Below are 24,072 nucleotides of genomic sequence, written 5' to 3' on the forward strand. Positions count from 1 at the left end.
AAAATTGTTTGTCGGGGAGAGCATACTCAAATTTAATAGTAACGTTTTAAGAAAATTTTCAGAAGAGTGGCACTCATATTTACCAGTAAATCGTAATCTGCATACTTTCTATCTTAGGTCAGTCATCATCCACTCCTCCCCTCTCAGGCAGTGCTGCATCTACTAACACTTCCCAAGAGAGTACTGGAACCTCAAGCACAGCCCCAAAGGACAAGACGTGTTACCAGGCCGTGAGGGCTGATGGGATACCGTTATGTCTGTTCTGCAAGGGTCCAGTGGATTTTGTGGACAAGATGAAATGCTCGGATTGGGATGCGAGGTTTTGTTCATATGATTGCAAAAAGGAGTATCAGGTAAATGATTATGCTTTTGAGGTTTTACAGGACAGGGCATGGGGATTGTAGGACTTACACGCCCGTGAATTGCGAGCTATATGACGGCTTTATGCGCGTTACGCATTTCCACACCAGTGAAACACGCAATATGGCAGCTTTGTGCAATATGGCGGCTTAACACAAATTTTACACGCGTGAAACACGCGAGTAAAATTTTTCACGAGCTTTTGCACGCGCCCCCCGATTTCTCGTAAATTCCCGGTATTTTGACGAACGATGATACAGCGGTTTCACAGTGTCGAAAGTAATTCTCGTTTGCTTCGGTTTTGTATTACTACGCTTAGTGATTGGCACTTTTGGTTTTACAGCACTCAATTGAAAACTGACTGCTCTATGTTTTGTTATTCACACAAAGCCTATGCTACTAAGTCTTCTGTATTGGTTGGTTTTTTTGCTGAGCATCTGTAAGAGTCATCTAAAGCAAGAACCACTGTTAAAACACAAACAAACAAACAAACAAACAAATAGCCTGGACGGGCATTCGAAGTGCACCTCCCTGCATATTGTATATAGATTCTTAGAAGTGGCAGACTTCGATCAATTACAATCCTAGCCTGTAGGGCTGATAAGTAATAGTAATTGGACTGAGTGGAGTACAATTCAGAGAGTAATCGGGCGAGTAATTTCAAAATCGGCAGAGCGCGCAGCGCGAGGCCGATTTGAAATTACGAGCACGATTACTCTCTGAATTGTACGACACGAGGTCCAATTACTAATTAATCGTATAAATAACAAAATTCGTGGTTAGGAAGTCTTTGAGAACCTTTTTAGTAAGAAAAAGTCAAAGGTAAATGCAATTGGATGTGCAAAAAGCAGGAAAACAGCAAGAAAGAATCCATTCAAATGCGCGTGATTGACGCGCGAATGGCTAGGTGTCCAATTGCAGGTATCCAATTTGAAGTTGCTCAAATTGGATACCTGTAATTGGACACCCACGTGATCGCGCGCCGATTACGCGACAAATAGGGGTGCGCAGAACCAATCAAAATCGAGAATTTTGTTATAGATACGATTAAGCGTAGAACTACAGTGTATATGATAAAATACTAAAATATTGTCGGTGCAAACTACTCACAGAATACCTAACGTATTTTCTGCTGTCATTTCAGGTTCGTGTCAGCGGTACAGCCGCTCGGAGGGCGCTGTTTGAATCAGAGCGAGGCATCTGCCAGCTGTGTCAGCTGGATGCTCACACCTTGTACCAAAACATCACTGCTCTCAACGTCAGAGATCGGCCGGCATTCTTAGCACAGACACCTTACTCATCACTCCCACAGCAGACGTTGAAGAAAATGGTCATGGATCCAAAAGAAGGAATGGTAAATATAACTATCTGTTTTTTGTTTGTTCGTTTGTTTGAAAGGCTTAGAGACGAATGCAAAGAATGCTTTTGTATTGATCGATCTTCCACTACACAAAGCACCGTTTTATGAAACGGGAGAGAAAACTAACTTACGTTTTATTTCCGTTTGTCATGTCTTCGGAACAAGTCGTTTCTTCGTCGGTAAAACGTTCATTAGTTATCCGAGCGATTCACCAAAGCTAGGTTATGAAACGACGAGCCACGAAAGCTTTCCAAAGTGTCCAATGACTACCGGACTTCCTAGACACCTTTTGCCACATTTCTTGTGGGGTCGTCACGCAATATAAGGGACTCGATCGATCGAGCGGTTAATCTTTATTTGCCCTATTTCATTCTAATTCCACGTTTTAACTTTCAAACCAATCTTTGATTGGCATGACACATGATAACCTTGAACACACACACACTAGGTTAAAAAAAACGTTCTCGTATTCTTTCTTCGACCTGAATGTGGCTAATAACGCCACTTGCCCTCCCAGTTACTGATAAGATTACGGACAATTATTATTGAAAATGACGGCTGGAAATAAAAAGCTCCTTGTTCTCGCCTTCCTTTGAAAACGTAATGTTTAAATATGTTCTTTCTTTTCAAACCCATTGTAGTTCTGGGAGGCAGACCATATCACGCCCGTGTCTGAGGGGGGAGGGGAGTGTGGATTAGACAACTACAGGACCCTGTGCGTCATGTGCCACAGGAAGGCAACCGAGGAATTAAACAGACGGCTAAAACAACGAAAAAGTCATCAATATGCTGCTGGGTATGCAGACATTTCGGCCTTTTTTCGACCGCTTAGCTAATGAATGGAGACCTCGTCGAATTGTAAATCACGCATAGTAAGTACATACAATTGTGGAAGCTAAAATCAAGGAAGTATTTCTTAGCACGCTACAATGTGTGAAGACATTTTTAAATTGTATCAACAGCTCAGAAGCGCCCTCAAATTCTAAGTTACACAATGATTGTTTGAAGAACTTGTTCAGACTCCTTTGAGGCATTGATTATCGACACTCCTTCAAGGGGGTACATCACTGTGACGTCACAAGTGTAGATGAAATTGAATATAATTTTCTTCAAAAATGCACAATGAAATGAAATGACACATTCCGTTAGCAGTTTATCATATAATTAGTTCTGTTTATTGCGATACGTTTTGGAGTTCTTTGTTCAAGATAGGTGACGGGTGGGAATAGGTTTCTGATTTATGTTTAGTGCGGGTCACTATCGTAGAAGCCATTGCTGTTTTTGCTTAAAGATATATTGTTTATCGCTACCTTCAAACAATGGCGTGATTGGTGAGCTACTGAAGACTACAGTGGAATTCTGATTTCTTGAACTTCCAAGGGAAACGAAAGTTGGTTCGAGAAATCGGAGAGCTCGAGAAATCGGGGATTAAATTGCAGTGTTTGACTAAATGAAGGAAAAACCACTTATCGTTCGAGTTATTGAGAGGTTCGAGCAATCGAGGGTTTCATAGCTTCGCGCCGTCCTAGCACTCTACGGAAATCTCCGGAAAGCCTGTTCGCAGGCTTAGGGTTCCAGATATCGCGATTCCACTGTGTTCCATGGTTAAAGGACCCTAGTCAGCCACCGCCATTTTCGATGCCATCAGAATTATGAAAACTGTATGGCGAAGCGAAATATTATTGCATTGCTGTAAGCTGTGTTACTGGTAGACTGTCTTTAGCAGATTCACAGTGATATCTTTCGTTCAGACACGCTCCGCAAACAATATAATACCGAAACTCTTGGATGTAAACAAAAACAAAGGCGTGGCTGACTAGGGTCCTTAAACATTGAGATAAAAACTCAGCAGCACTGAAAACTTCAGATGAGTACAAGCAACCAAAAAAAAAAAACAGAGACAGTTTGGATAGGTATATTTTTATTTCCATATTTCAGATGAAATATTTATTTGAGAGTATCTATATTTTTCTACCCTCGTGCTAGGTTCAGCTGTTACAAGGAAAAATAATAAATTTTAAGTTACGATTTTCGTTATTCTTAAATCATAATTTTACACGACAATTTGTTGAATAGGGGATTTCATAAAATATCGAAATAATATATCATTAATATATCGAAATTTACATATATAACGATATCGTTTAAAACAGTATCAGGAGCGATACTTTGAAAAATGTTACAAAACTTAGAATTATATAAAATAAAGATGAAATAAATTTCCTTTATCTTACATTGCTTTAAGTTTTTCACTTCGGTAATTGTTCATAATTTTATATATGTATAGAGTGTATTTAGTTTAATAGGATTCTTAGCGATATCATATACATGTAAACTTTAGTTCATATATTTAAGCAATTCCTGTATGGACTTTATATTTCGATTCTCTTCATCTTGAAAGTTTCGTGACGCATTGTAGGTGACGTCATACTGGGTTTACACGCTAGCGTCAAAGGCAGAATTTTCTAAAGATTTTGTATCCGTATGCAAAATTGTCGTAAGCGTTCGCAAAATGTTGTTGCCGTTCGCACGATGTTCGTAAGTGTTCGTAAATACTGCGTAACCGCTTCAACGATATTCCAAACCGTTCATACGTTTTTTCAACCGTTCGTTTAATGTTCGTTGCACAAAGATCTTAACAGTTCGCAAAATGTCCGTGACCGTCCGTACCATGTTCATAACCGTTCACCTTGTTTGTAACCGTTCACGTCTCGTTCGTAACCATTCGTACAATGTTCGTAATCATTTGCACGTGGTTCGTAACTGTTCGCACATTGTTCGTTCGTGTTCAAATTTTCATCGTTCCTAACCGTTCGTATTTGGGACATTCAGATCGGAGTCCGGGAACGAGACCAGTCGAGTACGAGAACGACTTGAATTTTCATCCAGTTACTATCCCAGAGCCTTCACTCCCCATGTTGCCGACCAGTTGAATAGGAACAATACCAGTACTAGATTGGTATGAAATGTGATAATCGAAAGCATGAGCACTGGGTTTGAAAATTCGTACTCGTACTCGCACTTCGATCTGAAGGTCCCTATTATCCAACGAACACAACACGAAAAATTCAAGATGAAAAACACGGTTCTTTACCACATATACAAGTCTATCGTTCAAGACAGAGACATCGAAAGATAAGGAGGGGGCTTAATTAAATTGTTAAAATAATTTCCCAGTCTTGTGCAAAACAGTTTTCTTGTTGCCACAAGAAATTTTACAAATTTAATATTTTTGAAGTTTAGTTCAACGTCACTTAGCTTTGCTAGAATAGAATTCCTTGTTACATGTAAGATATACTCCGCCCAAACGTCGGACGAAGAGTAGGCCCTGGGATCGAGTGTCGGAAGGAAGGCTCCTTCAGTCGGTCTGCACTTCCTTCCAAGCCATCAAGTAAACTGTTCTCGCTTTTAATGCGCTGGATCGTTGTTCTCAGTTGAATGAACTGCCTTGTGAGGTACTTGTCTTGATGTCGCATGTCAGACTGTGAAAACATTAAAAGAAAGTTTAGACAGTGACGAGAACCAATTAGCCATGTTGAAAACGAGCAGGGGACTGGGTACGAATATTCAATATCGATTGCACTGCAAAACTGGGCCCGTCATCTGAAAGAGCATCCAAAAATTAGTAACTCAACCAAATTTAAGAGTTATTGGTTTAAACGCAAAGGCATGGAACTCCTTTAAAAATCGTTAAAATAAGAGAGCTTAGTATGGCTGGATGGACAGCTGTCCCTCCAATCCATACTAAGCTCTCTTATTTTAGCAATTTCTAAAAGTGAACCATACCTATGCGTTTAAACCAATAACTCTCAAATTTGGTTGAGTTATTAATTTTTGGATGCTCTTTCAGATGACGGGCCCAGTTTTGCAGTGCAATCGATATTGAATATTCGTACCCAGTCCCCTGCTCGTTTTGAACATGGCTAATAGGGACGATTCTGGAGTGTAAAGGTGACGTTAGACGGGAAACATTGGAAACATTGTTTGCGCGAAAAGTCGTTGTTGCAAGTTGTTCCTTGTAAATAAACACAGCCTTGAAAGAAATGGAAAGGTTGGGAAAATGTTAGTTTTTCCCTAGCCTGCGTGGCTGGCGTTCTCCTTTCCCTTTGAACGCCGGCCACACAGGCTAGTTTTCCCCCTTTCTAGACAAGACAAGTTGAATATTGGCGTTTTTACAATGGTTGATATTATTTTAGTTTGGTTTTCAAAAAGTTGAGCTATTACTGATTGGGTTTATATAACAAAAATATCAATAATTTTCCGTTGTAACGTCACAAACACACAGCCCTTTCATTGCTACTTGAGATCTACCCCTTCCTAGTCTCCTTCGCAGGCGTTTAATACTGACCCCCTCTTAGCGCTGTCAAAGCGACAGCGAACAGCGAAGGCGCGAGAACAAGACGGTGAGCGAAGCGTTGGGCCAAATTTATACGCAAGTCGTTTTCCAATCAGCAGTGTAAAACGCTAGAAGAATTGAAAACGAGATAATCTGTGGCCTTTCGGTCAATAATCTGTTGACATCCACAGCGAAACCAAATATCATTTAAGATAGCATGTTGATAGAGATGGTAATTTCAACAGCTTTCAATTAACGCGGCTTTATTTGCTAAAAGGATTAACAGTTCACGCTGCTCAATCTGCCTGCTCTTGTTTGGTTTTTAATAACAAAGGACAATAAGTGTGGTGAACTTTAATTATTCCATAAACAGCGTAGTCGCTGGTTAAATAGTTCGGTTGCTAGTTTACACAAGAAAAAGCTGCAGATATTGTTGTATTGTACTGTCTGTGTCTAACAATAAACAGTCACCCTTCCAGATCTTTGTTCAGTGAACTGCTTTTGGTCAACATTTAATAATTGTAGTGCGTCGTGTCTCGACATCGACTGTTATAAAACGCCCCGAAACGTACATTTGATATGTTAAAGTTTTGCTTGCCCTTACAAATGTACTGGCTGCAATGCAAGTTGTTTTGCCGATGTTTTTAGTCTAGCTGCGATCAGATAAATCGTCCCGGGCTAGTGATTTCGAATTAGTCGTAAATTCGTCTCCCTTTTTGTGTGAATTAAAAGTTTCCAAAACAAGAACAACGACAAAAAAACCGCACTTCAAAATGTTTGCAATTTTTTACTGTAGGTTGAAAGGGTAACTGGTTTTGCTGTGTTACGCCACGACATGGCCGTTTTGCCAGTAATGCGAAGCGAAGCATATCACCCGTTTGTTGTGGCGAAGTTTGTTGAGTTATTGTAATCAAGACCACAAGAAACATAAACGACCTCTCGACAGAGAAACAATTAGGTACTTAAGTTCCGTATTGACCTGCCGCAGGATTAGCTTCTTCAATCTTTAACCAAATTATTTTTGCTCGAATTCGTAAGGCTATAAGCGTCATAAGCGATATTATAATTTTTTTTTAATTCCAAGATAAAACGTCAGACAGTATAACAAGTATCTCTAGATACATGTATAAAATTTGTCTTATCAAGTTCTACTCTTACCAATTCCTTTCGGATCCACAATATGGCGGCTTCTAAACGAGCTTCCCTCTCTTCACTTGTTCCGTCGGAGTTTATTACAGGGGTAGAATCCACTTTAGGGATTTGGATTTCTACTTCTTTGGGTGCTCCAGACTTCAATATATTCCATGTGTACACTTGCATATATGGAAAAGAATGCCGCTTAGCGAGTTGAAGATGTTCATCGTCCATTCTTGCTTGAGTCAAGAAAAAAATCGCCGTTGAACTGTTTAAACTGACGAAGATATCTTTGATTTTTCTCGTGGGTTTCTCGACACGGTCAGAGGATCAAGTTTTGTGAACGAACACGCTCTGTACACTGTTGTTGTTTATGTTCTCAGCAGTTGAAAGCGAATACTGTATTTGCATATTGAAAGCAAAACATTCTTCGCAATAGGCAGCCTGACATCTGTCGAAAGATTATAATCTTTTCTTAACCGCGAAAGAAAGGCGTGATCAATTACGGTCTGTGAATTACGAATAAATAAGAGGCACGAAAGTGAAAATACGATTGATAAAGATTGTAATCGAGAGATGGAAACTAAAAGGTTTGCCAGCTCTCAGAGGATTTTTGTTTTTATCTTTGATATTCGAATAAAAGATAATTAACGCGGGTGTTTTTAAAGCATTTCTGACAACAAAGTAGTTACTTAAAAAACACCTGCTATGGTCGATGTACAATGCTGAACGCGACTGCGACTTAAAGGAGTTTTCCAATTTGGTCTATAGTAACGTATTTAAGTTTACTCATAAGACAAAAATGTTTTAAGAAAGCGTGCTGAATTCATTCAGCGAAGCGATGCGGGACGCGTGTGTCGAGGCTAACAAAGAACCTCTCTTCCTCGAATAAAAATCGTGAAATAATGCCGCTTATGAAAATGTGCTTTTATGTCTTTTCTATATGTTGGCAGTATTTTATCACCTTTGATTTACATGACAAAGAGAAAGCTGGTTTTCAATTTAGAAATGTTGAACAAAGGAAACATTTCTTTCTTTCTTTCCTTCTTTTTTCTTTTATTTATATTGCTTTTCTTCTTTTTTACATCAATATAGTGGTGCAGACTTCATGGCCGTCGATTTTCGATGAGGTCAAGACGCCTATTGACCAGATAGCTGATCCAGGGACTAAATCTCAATTGCTTGAAATTATATTCGATCTTAGACACGACAGATATTACACGCAATTTTGATTTATTGACAACAAATTTATCTTTGATGGGAAATTAAAAGGCTAATAGAAGTATAAGACGTTTATCAGCTAACTGGCCCCAACCCTGTTAGTTTCTGTGCGACATGTTCGTTATACCGAAGGAACAAAGTTAGCGAACCCTCTCCGAGAAACACTGGTGTTCCGAGAAACACTGGTGAATATTTTTTTCAAGGTATAACGCACAAAGCATTTTTGATGGGAGGCGTGTGTGTGTGTATGTGTGTGTGTGTGTGTGTCTGTGTGTGTGTGTGTGGGGGGGGGGGGGGGGGGGTTTGGGAGTGGGGAGGAGGAGAAGAAGAATCATTAGAGTACACTTAACTCCTTTTCTAACTGAATTTCCCCAATCTGAGTTGATAAGAAAGGTAAGATTTCAAATTCCCTTTATTAAAAATCTTGCCAATCAAATCATGTGTCCCAGCTACTTTTCCCTCGTGCGCCAGGCGCCGCCAGCTATATAGGCGATTCTGGTGACGAGAGTTGAAGAACTGTATAAAATGTTACAAGCACTCAAACCTTGTCCGTCAGCCCTGCTCTTTCGCCCCTTTATTACTGTTTAATTCCATAATTGAAGATGAAGTGTTCAACATGACTCGAGCTTGGGACAAAGAAAAATTCTGAGTCCCCGACGGGAATCGAACCCATGGCCTCCCAGATACCGGTTGGGCGCTCTAACCAACTGAGCTACGAGAGACTCGTTGTGAGCTGGGCCATTTTACTAGGTTGATAAGTGTTTACAAATTCTATTCCATAATTGTTTTAATGCCAAAAAAGTGTTATTTTTATAGTTAACATTCCAGAGATGAGTAAACAGAAATGAATTGAAGGCAGAACATAGAGCAACTGAATACAAGTATTTTCAACTTTCGATGCTTTTAGAGGCGCTGTGCGAAAATAAGACTAAAATACACAAAGTTTATTTATAAATAATGATAAAGTATTAATTCTAAATGCACTGATGACATAGCTTTTGTGGTTGCCCACGTCATCCATAAGTACAATGCAGCTTTAGTTTAAGCTACTAGTACTTTTAAGATGCGCGTTTGAGTAGTCCATTATTATTAGTTCTTTGTTTTTCACCAGCAGCTCGTTATACTCTCCTTGAAGGCTTGACGAAAGTTTGTGCTTTGAAAGGCATAAATAAAAGGATTTAACACTGAAGACAAAAGTGAAAAGCTCAGAGCAAACACGCTTACTGCACTGGGCACTGGTCCGCGAATTTCAAGTGCTCTCACAATCGCAAACGGGATAAACGATAAAATAAAAACTGAAGTCACAACGATGGATAATTTTATCACCTTTTTCTTCTCTTGGGCGTCTACTTCGAGTGGAATGTTCATTGGAACAATCTGGCGTCCGAAATACAGCGAACGAATTATGCGAAAATAACAGTAGATGATAACCATTAGAGGAAGACCAATACCATATATAATAGCACTCGTCCAAAAGATAAATCTCGAAGTGGAACTCCATGTTCTCACGCATTGGTACTCTGAAGTGTAATCGTCGAAGTAAACCAAAGGTGTGAATGATGCCATTGACAAAATCCAAATACTGATAATAAAATAACCAATGGTTCGTTTCTCAAACTTGAACCCATTGCCCAAAGGTTTTACAATGGCATTATAGCGTTCCAAAGCGATGACAGTGAGCGTTAAAATAGAGCACAGCGATGCTGCCGGATAAAAGGAATTGCTCCTGCAAAGAAATTTACCAGCAACTGGCACTGTTGGCATGCGAAACGCCCGTGTCGCTGCCCCTGCGTATGCCAAGACGTTTGCCATCAAATCAGAAGCGGCCAAATTCGCGAGTAAGAAGTTGGTCTTGGTGTGAAGATAACGTTTCTTCTTTACAACAATGATGACGAGAAGGTTTCCAGCGATGCCAATCGGTAGTAGAACAATTGCAATGCAAAGAAACATCACCAAGCCGAACACAGTAACATGTTTGACAACAGCGTTCGAGTTTAAAGCCGTGGTTGCGACAGAAACGTTCATTTTTTCGCAGTTCTTCAGAAGACGAGATTGATGTGCCAACGAATTGTTAATGGGAGTGCTGCTTTTTCTTTTCTCTGATATAGAGTTTTATATTCGTCGAGAAGATACAATTAATGCTATTTTAAGACTCCTTGTGGCTATTATACTTAATTGCTTCTAAAACAAGACAATTAATGCCGAGGACTGTTTTCACTACATGGTCAGTATTTCAAGGACATTTAATTTGCCATTCACGTGTTAGAAATTATCCTAACCGCTTGGAATGAAGATATTGCCTTTTGTCTTATCCTGCTTAAAAGGGCAAATTAGTTTCCAGCGTTATATAGAAAAACTTCAATGAGAAGCTAGAAGAGTTACATACCGTATCTATAAACTGGGACGCTTAGCACAGATGTGGATGAATTTGAAGCCAGTGTTGCGAGATAAAAGTATTTTTTCTTTGGTGTTATTTCGTAGATGCACGAGAAATGTTTGGGACAATCAAATATGACGTGATGATGGCCCTTCCTGACTTCTCCATGTTCAATTGCTCAATACCACTTAGGACTTTCATGTTAATGAATCTTTTGGATGCCTAATTTCAGTAAATACCGAAACCACCCCGATGCAAGCCTTTTTTTTTCTTCCTTAAGAGGCTTGAAGAGCGAGATATATTGTGAATTGCCAGTGAAAGTATTTTACCTTGCCTTGAGTGTGTCAAAGGAGATTTGTGTCAAATGTCTTATTCTTCGAAAGCATTTTTTTTTTGCACGTAATCAAATACAGCAAATTGGTTTTATTGGTCCAAATCACCAAGACAGCCGTGCCTCCATGACACAATTTTCATTGTGAATGTAGGCCCGAGACTTTTAGAACAATGATGATACACAAACAGTTTAGTATCGCCGTTTAGACAGATTTATATGCCGGCCCATTTGCTCCATCGGAGTAAAACTAATAAGGCATAGTAGACTGAATATACCACGTTTGACAAGTTAAGTTTGATTTATAACCGTGGTTAACAGATGTGTATCCACCTGACCACGATAAACAGAAACACACGTCCCGCAAGGATACCACTATTATTTACCATGGAGGGGAAAAAATAATAAAGCGTGCATTTGTAGAAGGCAAATGGCATCAATATCGCGTGTTTTAATTACCCTATAATGTCATATATTGCTTCATTGCGATCTATTTTGAAGTTCTTACAAGTCCGCTAGAGCAATATCTAGCTGGTTAATGTATGATTGAAGCTAAAATTTAGAAGTTGATCAACAAAGAGAAACGATTTCAGTTATCAGTTGTTGTTGTTTTGTTCTTGTTTTTTTCCTTCTCTGCCTGACTGAGACCAACTATACAATGCGAGCTTTTACCGAACTTGCCCAGGGCTTACCTCTTCTAAGAAAATAAACGGTTGTAAACTTAGTGTGACGCATGGCCAAACTATGTTCATGGCCGAACTATGTTTACAAAGGCCATAACAACCCAACCGAACAGCCAACCAGACCTCTTCTTTAACAAATTATATAAATTTTCGGTTAAAGCCTTTGAATTTCTCGGAGAAGCTTTCGCAGTATAATAAAGGAAAAACAAGTGTTTACAAAAAAAAAAGAATTTTGCCATCCACGTTATGTATAAGAGAAATCATTTGCAACCAAAAAATACATTTGGGAAGCGCAACAGGTTACAGAACGTTATACTTGCATTCTACATCTGACCCATTAGCAGTTAATGATATAAGGTGGCTGTTGAGCCCATTTAGCGTATATCATCAAGCCGCATTTTAGTTTGTAGCACGTGATAACAAAATGTTTCCTACTTTGCATGCACGTGATGGCGATAGTCTCGTGACCATAAAATATATTTACAGTTTTTAGCTGACGTGCCCGAGTACTGATTTATTTTTCTTAAAATATTTACCACCAGTTATCAACCGGTTATCTTTTTAGATTTGAACGCCAATCAGTCTCTCGACGTAACTTATATACGGCTTTCCCCGATAGAACTGTAATAATTGTTTAATAATGTGTAAAATTTAGTGTTATTTTTTTTTTCAGTTAAGTGATAATTGTTAAAGCAATGATTAGTTAAAGTCAATCAAAAAAACACTTGCTTTACGTTTTGTAAATTCTATTTACAACTGCTAATGAAAGAAACTATATTAAAATTGTAGTTCGCACGCTATATCGTAAGCTCATGTCAGTACAGCAGCGTTAAATCGTTTTATTTTTTCTACTTTTCACAAGAACACTTTCCTTAGGCTAAGTATTTGTCATTTCTATCTTAAACATATGTAGGTTGTATACGAAAGTTACGATCGATATTGCCTTTTAGGTACCTGGAACAGTTTGGACCGTTTCCAGATCTTCTAAATAAATATGACAGTACAGGAGATCAATTTACCAGTTGTTGCAAAATAAAAAAAACGGCAATAAATAAAAACTAAATTACTGGTGAAAAAGTTGTGATTATATTCTTAACCATGCAATTGTCATTTTAATTTTAGCTCAAAGTGCTTATAACTCAAAAACGAGCTCGGTACCCCCTTTTTTTTTTTTTATTTTTTTTGTTTTAAATTTATATTTTTTTTTTTTTTTTTTATTTAAATTTTGGGCCCAAACCCCCCCCCAAGAGAACATTCTTTCCATAATGCAGTGTAGAGACAAGAGAACGAGAAATGGCCAAAGATAAGTGATATCGATGTTAAACCAAAACCCACTGCCTGGTGTTTCGGGTTGTGGAAAATTTTTCGTGAATACGTGTTTCTTAACAACTCTTTAAAAAAACTGGCAAACTGCCTTCAAACTGTGTTATTACCCTATGGAACATTTGAAAATACAACGTGGCTGAAAGTTAATGACTTTTGCATCTAAATTGGGAACGCTGCATTTTGAAGATGCCTAAATATTTTAATTTTAATTCGTCCCAATATTTCCCAATATATCCCAATCTTTTCAGAAATTGATATTAATATTGGTGTTTTTCCACGTTAACAAATTTAGTGAGATTTTTGTCAATTTGAAGAAGGTTTTGTACAAATTAAAGCTTCTTATGTAGAATACGCTGGTTCGGATCGTCACTGAATCGACACAGTATAAGTTCCATTCAAAACCAAAGCACTATATCAATATGAAATGTCCATCAAGACTGGTGTCGTCACGGATTTATACGTTTTACGTTAGAGGCACTGTGCTGTTATGACATAGCGATTTCTATGACGTCACATATAAACCAGTAATTGAAGTAAGTCACTTGCCATCTCTTTCGGCTTGTTTAATGTGGTAATCGACTTATAAATAGGAACGCGTAATTTAGTGACGGTAGTAATCCAGCTGTAACGGACCCTTGTGCCTGTTATTTGCGATCACATGTGGGGTCCCGGGGGGGCCTGTGGTTAAAAATCTGTTTATCATGCATCGAATCAAAGGGAGAAAATATCAGTCTTACGTTGACATTTTTTTGTTCCACTCAATGAAATACACAACAACAACAACAACAACAATAATCTTGGGCTAAATATTCGGCAGATGTAAATGTCAGAGCGTACGCAGATTTCAAACAGTCTGCACGTGGGCATGCCGGCAATATGGAGGCTTTTGTAAAAGAATTAGCTAACATTGGAGTGGGTAACATTTATAATGGTCGTCTTGGTGATTTGAAGCATTAGTATAAACTGTTTCCATATAGAAGCAATTAAGTATGAAAACCACAGTGAGTCTTAAAATAACCTCAACAACGTGTGTGACTTGTGTGACTAATATTAAACATTATTAGAGAAACAAAAAGCAGTGTTAACCATTGTCAATTCATATCAACTTATCTTCCGTAATTCAAGATTTGTTTCCTGAGAAATCTACGAATAATGAACTTTTCTGCTAACACAACGACATTAGATTCGAGTGCCAGCGTGAGGCAAGTCACATTGTTCGCTTTGGTGTCGTTTCTTCTTATTGCGACTGTTCTGCTTCCGATTGGCATCGCTGGAAACCTTCTGGTGATCATTGTTGTAAAGAAGAAACGATATCTTCACACCAAGACCAACTTCTTACTCGCAAATTTGGCCGCTTCTGATTTGATGGCAAACGTCTTGGCATATTCAGTGGGATCGACCCGAGCCTTTCCTATGCCGACAATGACATTGGGTAAATTTCTTTGCAAGATTAATTCCTATTATCCAGCAGCATCGCTATGCTCCATTCTAACCCTCACTGTCATCGCTTTGGAACGCTACAATGCCATTGTTAAACCTTTGAGCAGCGGATTCAAGTTAAAAAAGCAGACACTTATTTATTTTATCATCGCTATTTGGATTTTGTCAATTGCAGGGGTCACGCCTTTGGTTTACTTTGACGAGTACAGCTCAGAGTTCCAATGTGTGCGAACATGGAGTACACGCTCCCAGATGGCGTTTTGGACTTTTGCTATCATTATTTCAATTGTCCTTCCTCTAATGATAATAAGCTACTGTTATTTTCATATAATTCGTACGCTGTATTTCGGACGTCAGATTGTCCCGATGAACATTCCACTTGAAGTGGACGCACGAGAGAAGAAGAAGGTGATAAAGTTGTCCATCATCGTGACTTCAGTTTTTACTTTATCTTTTACACCGTTTGCAGTTGTGAGAGGGCTTGAAATTCGTGGACCAGTGCCCAATGTGATAAGCGTATTTGCTCTGAGCTTCATACTACTGTCTTCAGTCTTAAATCCTTTTATTTATGCGTTCCAAAGCACAAACTTTCGTCAAGCCTTCAAAGAGACCATATGTAGCTGTGCTTTGCAAAGATAACCATATTCTCACGAAATAAGCCCTGGGTTTGTAAAGTTTCACAAACGCTTTCTTCTGGCTTTCTTTGATTCTGCGAAGAACGAATGATGTTCGTTAGAGCGAGAAATGAAATGGAAGATGAGCCGAACGAAAACAACAAAATAAAAAACACAAAACAAGAGCTACAGTTGTGTAAAGACCATCAAAAGACACTGTAACACTGGAAGCTCATAATTAAAATGGGAACTGAAAAGAAGGAAAGATTTTGTGTTTTACTTCTGGGAGGGTTTTTTCATATTTTTTTTACCTTATTATTACGATTTTTGGAAGAATATACACGCAATATACTTTACGATGTATTATTTGACCGCATAAGATGTGAGCAGTTAGAACTTTGGAGCCAATATCCCAAAGTACCTTTAATGACTCAAAACAAGGACAAAAGTTACTACGCACTTACGTATACGAATATATTTAATTACAAAAAGGAAGAATAATGCCAAATAATAAAAAGAATACACGTTGAAAAGAATAAATGAACTCGACTTTGCTGGAGGGTTGTAGTAATTAAACAGTTTATATCTCATTTCCTTGCTTCCCAAATTAAAAATTACTGTCTAAAGCTGTTAACACAAATTGGTCATTGTAATATCTTAGCTGCCCGGTAGCGGAAAGGTCCAAGTAGTACAGATAGATTAAAGTACTCGGGAAAGATAGATTAAAGTACTTGGGGAATAAACATTTTTTGAGACTTGCTAGTGGTTTAAATAAAATGAACGACCTCGCGAATATTGACTGTAATTAAAAGTGCGCGCGAAGTTAACACTGTTTGCGCTCTGTGGTCATCGATTGAAGATTGGAAAACACGAGACCCGTGCACCCGGCTAAAACTAAACAAACCATCGTTTTCGCGACTGCGACTAAGATATACAGTGTATCACAGTTTTCTTCTGAACATTTCGTCGGAATGCCCCAACACTTCAACGATGTAGCTCTTTATACACCTGGGTAGAGAAAGGGCCGGTACTGTGAGAGTAAAGTGTCTTGTCCAAAAACACAAAACAAAAACTCTGCCTCAGGCTCGGATTTTTGATTCGTTGATGTGGAGTCCAATAATCTGACCGGTAGACTTTTGTGTCTGAAAGTATTGATAGAAAAAAAAATCAAATTTGGAAAAAGCTAGGCGAGAAAGATGGAATAAAAATGCCCTTTTGAAGTAAACTGTCGCTTTCTCTTTTACAAACTCGTTCAACTAATCCCACTTCCAATGTAATTTCTCAGAGTTTGGTGCTTCAAAAAGCTTATTTTTGACTGTTTTGGGGCCCGCAGGAATGCTCAAGATAAGTGCCAAGAGGAAGGGTCATTTTTATTTGAGGGCCTGGATAACTGTTACATGCATATAGTACGAAGTTTTAGCAAACGGGAAAATTAATGTTATTAATCCCCCCGAACCGGGATGGGGAAAAAATGCTAAAAAATTTACACTGATACCAAAGAATGTCGAGTAAAGTTTATACAGACGTCCTTTTTTATTATTTATTTATTTTTTCACCTCAACAACGCATAGAAAGGCCGAACTTCCTCAAAAGAGAGAAACAAAGAGCAACGCACATGTTTAGCTGTGAAAGGAAACAGGTTTCCTGGATAAAAAGAAAGTAATAAAACAGGTTTAGGCTCGCTAAGTGTCACGTGAGCCATTAGTTCCCAATGCAACTTGAGTCGAGTGGGCTCATCACTTGCGTATACCCTAAGCAAGAAGTGCAAAAGAAAAAATACCCTTGAAAAAAAAAAAGATAGACAAAGCACAGGGAGCCATGTACGGACGCACGTATCTTTTCGAAATGAGTGTGTGCGTTACGTATTAGTTATGTGCGCCGCAAAATAGAAAATAAAACTAAAAATACTTTTATAGTGTTTCCTCTATCTAACAGGTTTGGGCGTGTGCGTGATGAAATATTACAAGCATTTTTAAATCGACAATATCCTACGAACGTGCCTATTTTGTAATTTGCGTGCGTTTGTTAATCTTTTTAATTAGTTGATGTCCGAAATTTGTTATCATTTTTGAGTTGCCCAGTGGGCTTTAAAATATTTTAAAAAGGATTAACTCCGAGTTCTAAGCTCCTTTTTCGTTTCCAGAAATAAGTCAATTAGCATAAGGAAGAAACTTAATTCACTGTTTTGTTTCTTAAGGAAGTTGTTTTTCAAGTTGTTTTCCTACTACGTGAAGGAAGCCGAACCCTCGACGTTAATTTTCATGTTAGCGCTGAAACCTCGGAATGCGGAACCCGTTATGTTACAAACGCTTCCGCGTGTGTAGAATAGATTGTGTTCATCTTGCTTTGCGTAACGGTTTTACTCTTTCCAAGAAAGTGCGAGTCGCATTACTGCTGGCAGACATTTTGTCGGGTAACGAAATATGCCAGAAGTTCAATGCCAAACCCGACGTGAATCACCAGGCGAGGGAAATGGCTTTCTTCGAAAGCTTCTATCAAATATTTTTACCCAAAAAAAACGCCCTTTTAATTAACCCCCAAACAGAAATCCAATGCTGAAAGATTATTAATTATTGCTGACGGACTTCTTGAATTTAAAAACTCTTTTCTTAACATATTAAGACTTCCGGATCGGAAGTGAATTTATAGATCTGTTGAGAATGTTTATTCACTTCTCGAGAATTTTTCCAGGCCTCGTTCTCTTGATCTTGAGTTTCTGGATAGAAACATTTGATATCACACGACACTGAATCCTCAGACAAACACTATAAATCCGACATGTTTCTTTTGGGGACAGAAGGGAGGGATGCGTGACGAGCTGTCACCCTTAAATACTGTGTCACAATTGTTCGACGTTCAAAGCTACAATCAAATTGTAGGGAACTCCGAAATAACTGTTTACGTCAAGTTTAATAGGGTAGAATAGCAAGGTAGTGACAAGAACAGGGAAATTGAGACGCACTTATTAAGGCTTCTTTAAGCTCCCGTTAAAGGGTCGAAACACTGAAATCGTTCTTAAACTTCAAAGTTGTAGTGCAGTAACCTTCAATCTCTTTTTAATCCGATAGAAATAAGCTAATGTCACGTGCAAGGAACTCCCGCGGGATGAATGGGTGTTGACTGATCTACAAAATTCTGCAACGAAGCAAACTGTAGATCTTCAAGATTATGTTATCGCAAGCTAAATGCAAAATTCTACACGAACAAACATTTATTTCTTTTTTCTACATTTCTACAATTTCTCGTACACGTTTCGCGTACTCTAAAAATACCTCATTTGTTCCGCTATTAGGAATATAAGCTTTGGTATGTTTTTATAAAAAAACTTTCCAATTTGCATGCTCCAGACAGATCTAAGGTACAAGTCCGAAGTGCCAAGTGCCACCATAACAGTAAAATATAAAATTTCTCGCCGAAATATTATACTCCGGAAGGCTACAAACAAGTTAGACGAGAATTTATATAATAACATAATCAGATACGGAAAAGGTGTATGTTACACTGGTTATAGGTCTACGTAATTCTAAAGAATCGAAAAAATTAACAATAAAAATACCGTTGCCATGTTCTGCAATATACTGTGTGTTATTCTAGAAATATTGGCACAAATCTCGCCAAGTAAAGTCGTGTTGTTTCAGAGAAAGGAAATCAGAGCAAAGGGAAGTTTTCCTTGCATGGTCGCAGCCTGTGGTCCAAATTTATACCATAATCACAAGCTCACATCAAAGACTTCCTTCGTCTGTTTATATTTCCAGGTTTTTCTTGGATTTGAAGTCCTGAACTCATTCCATTTAGCTTGCCTAGATCTTCGAACGCACCATACGAGAATCTTTTCGTTCCCAAGTCACTTCCCTCGTCTCCGCTGCAAACCTCTTCGCAATAATTTTGCGTCAGAGATTTTGCAAGGCAGGTTAAATACTTCATGCTTTCCATAACAACTTGAACGTGAGAACGAAAGCATCCTTCAGCCGACGTTTTCTTTCCCGTTGTTAACTCCTCCTTGATATCCAGCAGCATGTGATAAGTCCCGTATTGCCCCGAATCGTTTAGCTCTTTTCCCGGCTTGACAAGGGAGCTATCTTTAGAGGTTGAACACTGGCATTTTCCAGCCGGCAATTCGTTCTCCTCTGGGATATCCACCAGTCGATGTGGCACTAAAACTGTATTCGTCATTTCGTCAATTGCTTGAAAGAACTCGCTTAACACATCAGGGAGATTTTCACGACTGGCCATTTTCACGTACGCGGCAGCGCAGAGAAGCGAAGGAAACAGTGAAATTAAATAACGTGACCTTATCAAGCTTGCATGCAGTTGCCCATTGCGAAAATTTTTATTTTGGGGAAACCACTGTATCCAATGAACTGTTGACAGGTACCTTTTGTCAAATAAACCAATGGCAACAAAGCTGTGTCTAACAGCTAAAAATACCGCGACCTCAATTGTCTTCAGTCACCCTTATATCGACATGCAAATTCCTCTTATCGGTCTCAATACATTTTTTTGTAGAGAAAGTTGGGAGAAATTAGATGCGATCTGAGGCTGTCATCGATCTTTCTGTATGAGTGATTTATAAGTGGTTTACTGCTCAGGGTCTCAAAGGGGTTTAGGGCTCCAGGGCTCCGGGCTAAAAAATGCAGGGCTCCAGGGCTCCAAGACGAAAATGTCAGGGCTCCAGGGCTCCATATCATCTGCTTTCGGGCTCCAGGCTCCACTAAAGTCTACAATCTTAAGATATAAAAATTATTTTGCAACGCTAAATCAAGTCCGCAAATTAAAACGTCCGCAATTCCAATCAGTTTTTTAAACCCAACGCCTATACTTGTAATTTAAGTACTATCCTCTCTTCAGATTATGTTTCTTTGTGGCAGTTAACACCCACAAACAAACAAAATGCAGTCATAAAACAAGAAAAAATACATTCTAGGATCGCGAATGATCAAATTTCAAAACGCTGGGATCTGGGCTCCTTGAAAAATTTCTTTGGGCTCCGGACTCCACAGTAAAAAAAGGATCAGGGCTCCAGCCAGTAAAATGATCGGGCTCCGGGCTCCAAAGCAGAAATTTCAGGGCTCCGGGGCTCCAGGGACCCCCCCTTTGAGACCCTGACTGTTCCTACACAGATTTTTCCGTTTGGCCAGGCGTTTTACTCGCCACAATCTTTCCGCTGTTCCGTGTACCTGAAGGAATCTATCTCTAACTTTGTTTCACTCATGGACCTCTTGCCTTTAAAGCTCGCCATGGACGATTGCAATCTTACAATTGGTACGAAAGATTTGTTCAGTCTCACGAATTTCCATACATCTTTTACAAAGGCAAAGCAAACTGCATGAGTCTTGCATGCGTGGCGCATTATTTTCCTCGACACCAATTGCCATTCAGGTTTTGACCCAAAATTCTGAATCCGTGCTGATGTACACGGAATTAAAAAAAAAAAGAAAAGAAAAAAAAAATATATATATATATATATATAACGTCTACTACAACAACTCTTTCTACTGACATATTTTGCAAGAGTTCAAGTAACTCTTCGTTACCAGAAGTATATCAATACCGGTCTCCTATATATCGCATGATCTGGATCTGCGATATCTTACTCTGATCATTATCTCCTTTTTTTGTTTTTACCAGAAATTGTCTTCTTGTTGCCCTTCGAATTAGTTTATCTACCTCCTTTATTTCAGACAATTTTGACCCTTGTTTGCAAGACGTATTTATTATATTTTTTTTTATCATTTATTTATCTGTTTTCCTTGCGCAAGAAGCTCATTTGGTTCTCCATAGATCACGTACGAGGACAAGGTCTAAGTTTTTTTTCAGTGTTTTGATCACGATTGTTAACACCATTTTGTTTTCTTGCACAATCGTTTCTCCTTATTTAGGACTATTCTACGGACTGTGAACTTCTAGAGGCTTCTGTTTTACTTCCTAATTGCAGTTGAGTGATCATCTGTCACCTTTTTGCGTTACAGATCACGTCACAAACTTTTAAATATGTCACGTCACGCTATCAGGCGTGTAGGCCAATCAATCATGTATTTGCCATATTATGTGGATTTCAAGAATTTGGCAGGAGCTCTCAGCAAACCCTTGAGGGCTTTCCGAGGATGGTCACGCCCCCTGGGCAAGTTTACAATTGTAACAATTTAAATATACATGGCTGTGACATCCGATTATGCGACGTGGTATATCTACTCCTGAATACTAATTCAACACTGTTCAAAAACTTAATGACAACGGTGTTCTAACATTTATTTTTATATTTTCTTCTATGTCCAAATTTCATCATGCTTTTCAACTAACTGTCCGCGTGCTTAGATAAGCCGCCGTGGTTATTAGGCCCATCTAACTGGAAACAAAAAAATACATCCAGTTATAAGCAACCCTCCCCCCCACCCCTGGATATAAGCCCCCTCTCTGCTGGATGACGGGACTGAACAGAGCTTAATGTTGCTTTATAATGTCATTTTAACTTAAAAAACGTATTTTAACTTATTTCGATCAAAACTGCCGTGGCTCGCTCTAAGCCCTTCCGGATATGAGCCCACCCAAAACCCCTTACGGAGTTGTATAAGCCCAGGGCTTATAACCGGAATTTGACGGAATTTTTTCGCATACCGGTGATGGTGAGAAGATGAACGCATAATCAGAAAATTTATCTCAGGTGCCACATCCACAAATATTTGGATTTATTTACATAAATAAGCCGGTCGTTACAAAAGAAATCGGAAGAAAATAATCCACCATGAGCGCTAATCTAACATGTTCTCTGTTTGTACAACAATCTAGGCAACCAATAATGCGAAATGATTTTTTTCTGCTTTTGTACAAAATATTTACAAAGTAACGTTTGTCGCTGAAAGGTGTGTTGCCAGTGCCCAATCTAAAAGCAGCCAGCGTGTTTGATAGAGAGAGTTGTGATTCTACTGTTTAGATCTAAAGCGTAGCTCAACCAGAAACGATTAATTAAATAATCGCTCGAACGCCGATTATTTTCGAAAAAAATGCAAGTTGAGATTGAGAAGACACCAGGATTAACATTAAAGACGATTGCATTCAGTGTGCATGCTAAAACCTGTTTCCATGCAAAGTTAGCTATGTATAAATAGTGTCCCCAATTAGTTTTCTTAAGTTAAATACCGTTGACACTTAAATGAAGTCTTCATTCATTCATTCATTCATTCATTCATTCATTCATTCATTCATTCATTCATTTTCATTCATTCATTCTTATCGGCCTGAAGTTGATTATTACGTAGATGTTGGACCAAATTGATGTGTGTGTTTTCGTGTTATGTACAGAACTTTAAAGCGCTTTTAATGCTATTCTTTTAGTAATTCTTTTTCAACTCAAAGGTACAGAAAGAATAATAGCTTCCTGTTTTGTTTATCATTTCCCCGTTGCACGGGACAAAATGAGTTAAGTACTGCAATAATGTTACATTGAAATGTATAATGAAGGGAGTATTTATTTGCAACATACCCAGCCGTATAGCCGTTGCACTGGTTTGCCTGTTGGTTTTTTTTATTGTTTTGGAGCTAAAAAAAAATGCAATAAAAATCCAACGGGCAAATGCAACGAATATACGCGTATGTTGCAAATAAATCTACCCTAAATATCACTCAATCTCGTCAGCGAACGAAGGTCTTCTACTCGCTGCCTTCTTAAGGGCATTCAAAGCCATAACAAGCTGGGCGATGGTGAAGAATCTCGCTTTTAAACCTGTTGTACGAGTGCGGCCAGCTTTTGTCCAGTCCTCTTTCATCTGTTGGTGTTCTTGACGCACCTTCTCTCTTTTCTGTCGCTCAGCGATGAGATTCTCCGTTGCCTTGGAAATTGCTTTTTCTCGCTGATAGCGCGACACGAGTGTCTGGGCTGCTGAGGCGGCGGATCCCATCTGTCGAAATTTAGCAATGCCCCTCGACGGACTCAGTTCGCGTTTCTGTGGTTGCGTCAGCGGTATGCACGGGAGCTGTAGTGAACTTTGTTTCAACAACAGTCTACTGGCATCCAAGCTAACTCTCCGTTTTATATGGGGTGATAGAGGTAGTTGTGCGCGGAGACTTGGGGAGCCGTCCAGTTCGGGGCTATTCTCTTTAGATCTGGGACTATTGGGACTGACATTTGCGCTCAAATAACTCTTTTCAAGACGATTGGTCGGTGTTGGCAAACGTTTAAACAGCATTGAATTATCGCTACGACTTCTTGGTCTGCTGTCTTCTACGACGCTTTCTTTCAAAATAGGAATATTTTTGACTGCAGAGTTTCCTTGCTGTTCTCGGTATTGATTCGTCATCATATTGCTGTAGAAAATGTTAGAGGGTCCAGCTCTCTCTCAATTAAACTCCCGTCTTCTAAGTCAATTTGGGCCTTTGTTGTTCCTTCTGTGAAAGTTTGGGCGCGTGCACGAGATTGTCCATAATGATCATTTTTCGAAGGCAATAAAGACACGGAAAGGTATCCTGATGTTTTCGGTTTTATACTCGACGTTTTCTGTGCTGGATCCGGCAGGAAAGGTTTCCCAACAAGTGGTGTGCCCTCGTATGTTTCCGAACGTTGTATGATCTTTCTTGCGGTGGTTCCTTCTGAAAATGTTTGTGCTCGAGTGCGAGGCCGTCCAAGATGATTATTTTCCGAAGGTAATAAAGTTTCATTACAGGTTAATTCCAAATATTTGTTGTCAAGACTCGACGTTTTCTGTGCAGGATTCGGTAGGCAAGGCTGCCGAACAAGAGGCCTTTCATCGTGCTTGCTTGAGGTGGTTCCTTCGGAAATTGTTTGTGCTCGAGTGCGAGGCCGTCCAAAATGTTCATTTCTCGAAGGCAATGAAGTTGCATTACAGTTTAAGTCTAAATATTCGTTATCAAGACTCGACGTTTTCTGTGCAGGATT

General features: G+C 39.0%; 5 protein-coding genes across 5 annotated transcripts in view; 2 read left to right on the top strand and 3 right to left on the bottom strand.

The window, feature by feature from the left end:
- LOC144666470 (uncharacterized) overlaps window positions 1-3,631 on the top strand; it is a 24,983-nt gene extending 21,352 nt beyond the window's left edge. The window contains 3 exon segments of the mRNA XM_078527907.1: window positions 118-353; window positions 1,505-1,714; window positions 2,362-3,631. Coding sequence (XP_078384033.1) covers window positions 118-353; window positions 1,505-1,714; window positions 2,362-2,556 — 641 coding nt within the window. The 3' untranslated portion in view covers window positions 2,557-3,631.
- A 4-nt stretch (window positions 3,632-3,635) lies between these two features.
- Window positions 3,636-8,622, bottom strand: LOC144666456 (uncharacterized). The gene is made up of 2 exons (XM_078527898.1): window positions 7,215-8,622; window positions 3,636-5,202 (listed from the first exon to the last, which is right to left on the bottom strand). Exons 1-2 carry the CDS (start codon window positions 7,422-7,424, stop codon window positions 5,002-5,004), a joined length of 411 nt encoding a protein of 136 aa, XP_078384024.1. The 5' UTR covers window positions 7,425-8,622; the 3' UTR covers window positions 3,636-5,001.
- A 100-nt stretch (window positions 8,623-8,722) lies between these two features.
- On the bottom strand, window positions 8,723-11,111 carry LOC144666399 (neuropeptide Y receptor type 6-like). The gene has a single exon (XM_078527830.1). The coding sequence runs from the start codon at window positions 10,434-10,436 to the stop codon at window positions 9,516-9,518; it is 921 nt and encodes a 306-aa protein (XP_078383956.1). The 5' UTR covers window positions 10,437-11,111; the 3' UTR covers window positions 8,723-9,515.
- A 2,847-nt stretch (window positions 11,112-13,958) lies between these two features.
- LOC144666397 (QRFP-like peptide receptor) lies at window positions 13,959-15,736 on the top strand. The gene has a single exon (XM_078527828.1). The coding sequence runs from the start codon at window positions 14,281-14,283 to the stop codon at window positions 15,205-15,207; it is 927 nt and encodes a 308-aa protein (XP_078383954.1). The 5' UTR covers window positions 13,959-14,280; the 3' UTR covers window positions 15,208-15,736.
- A 2,632-nt stretch (window positions 15,737-18,368) lies between these two features.
- LOC144666454 (uncharacterized) lies at window positions 18,369-19,674 on the bottom strand. The gene has a single exon (XM_078527895.1). It carries the CDS (start codon window positions 19,413-19,415, stop codon window positions 18,900-18,902), a length of 516 nt encoding a protein of 171 aa, XP_078384021.1. The 5' UTR covers window positions 19,416-19,674; the 3' UTR covers window positions 18,369-18,899.
- Window positions 19,675-24,072: the final 4,398 nt, after the last annotated feature.

Source organism: Oculina patagonica, chromosome 9 (assembly GCF_052425735.1).
Source record: "Oculina patagonica isolate OP01 chromosome 9, crgOcupat, whole genome shotgun sequence".
NCBI lineage: Eukaryota > Metazoa > Cnidaria > Anthozoa > Scleractinia > Oculinidae > Oculina > Oculina patagonica.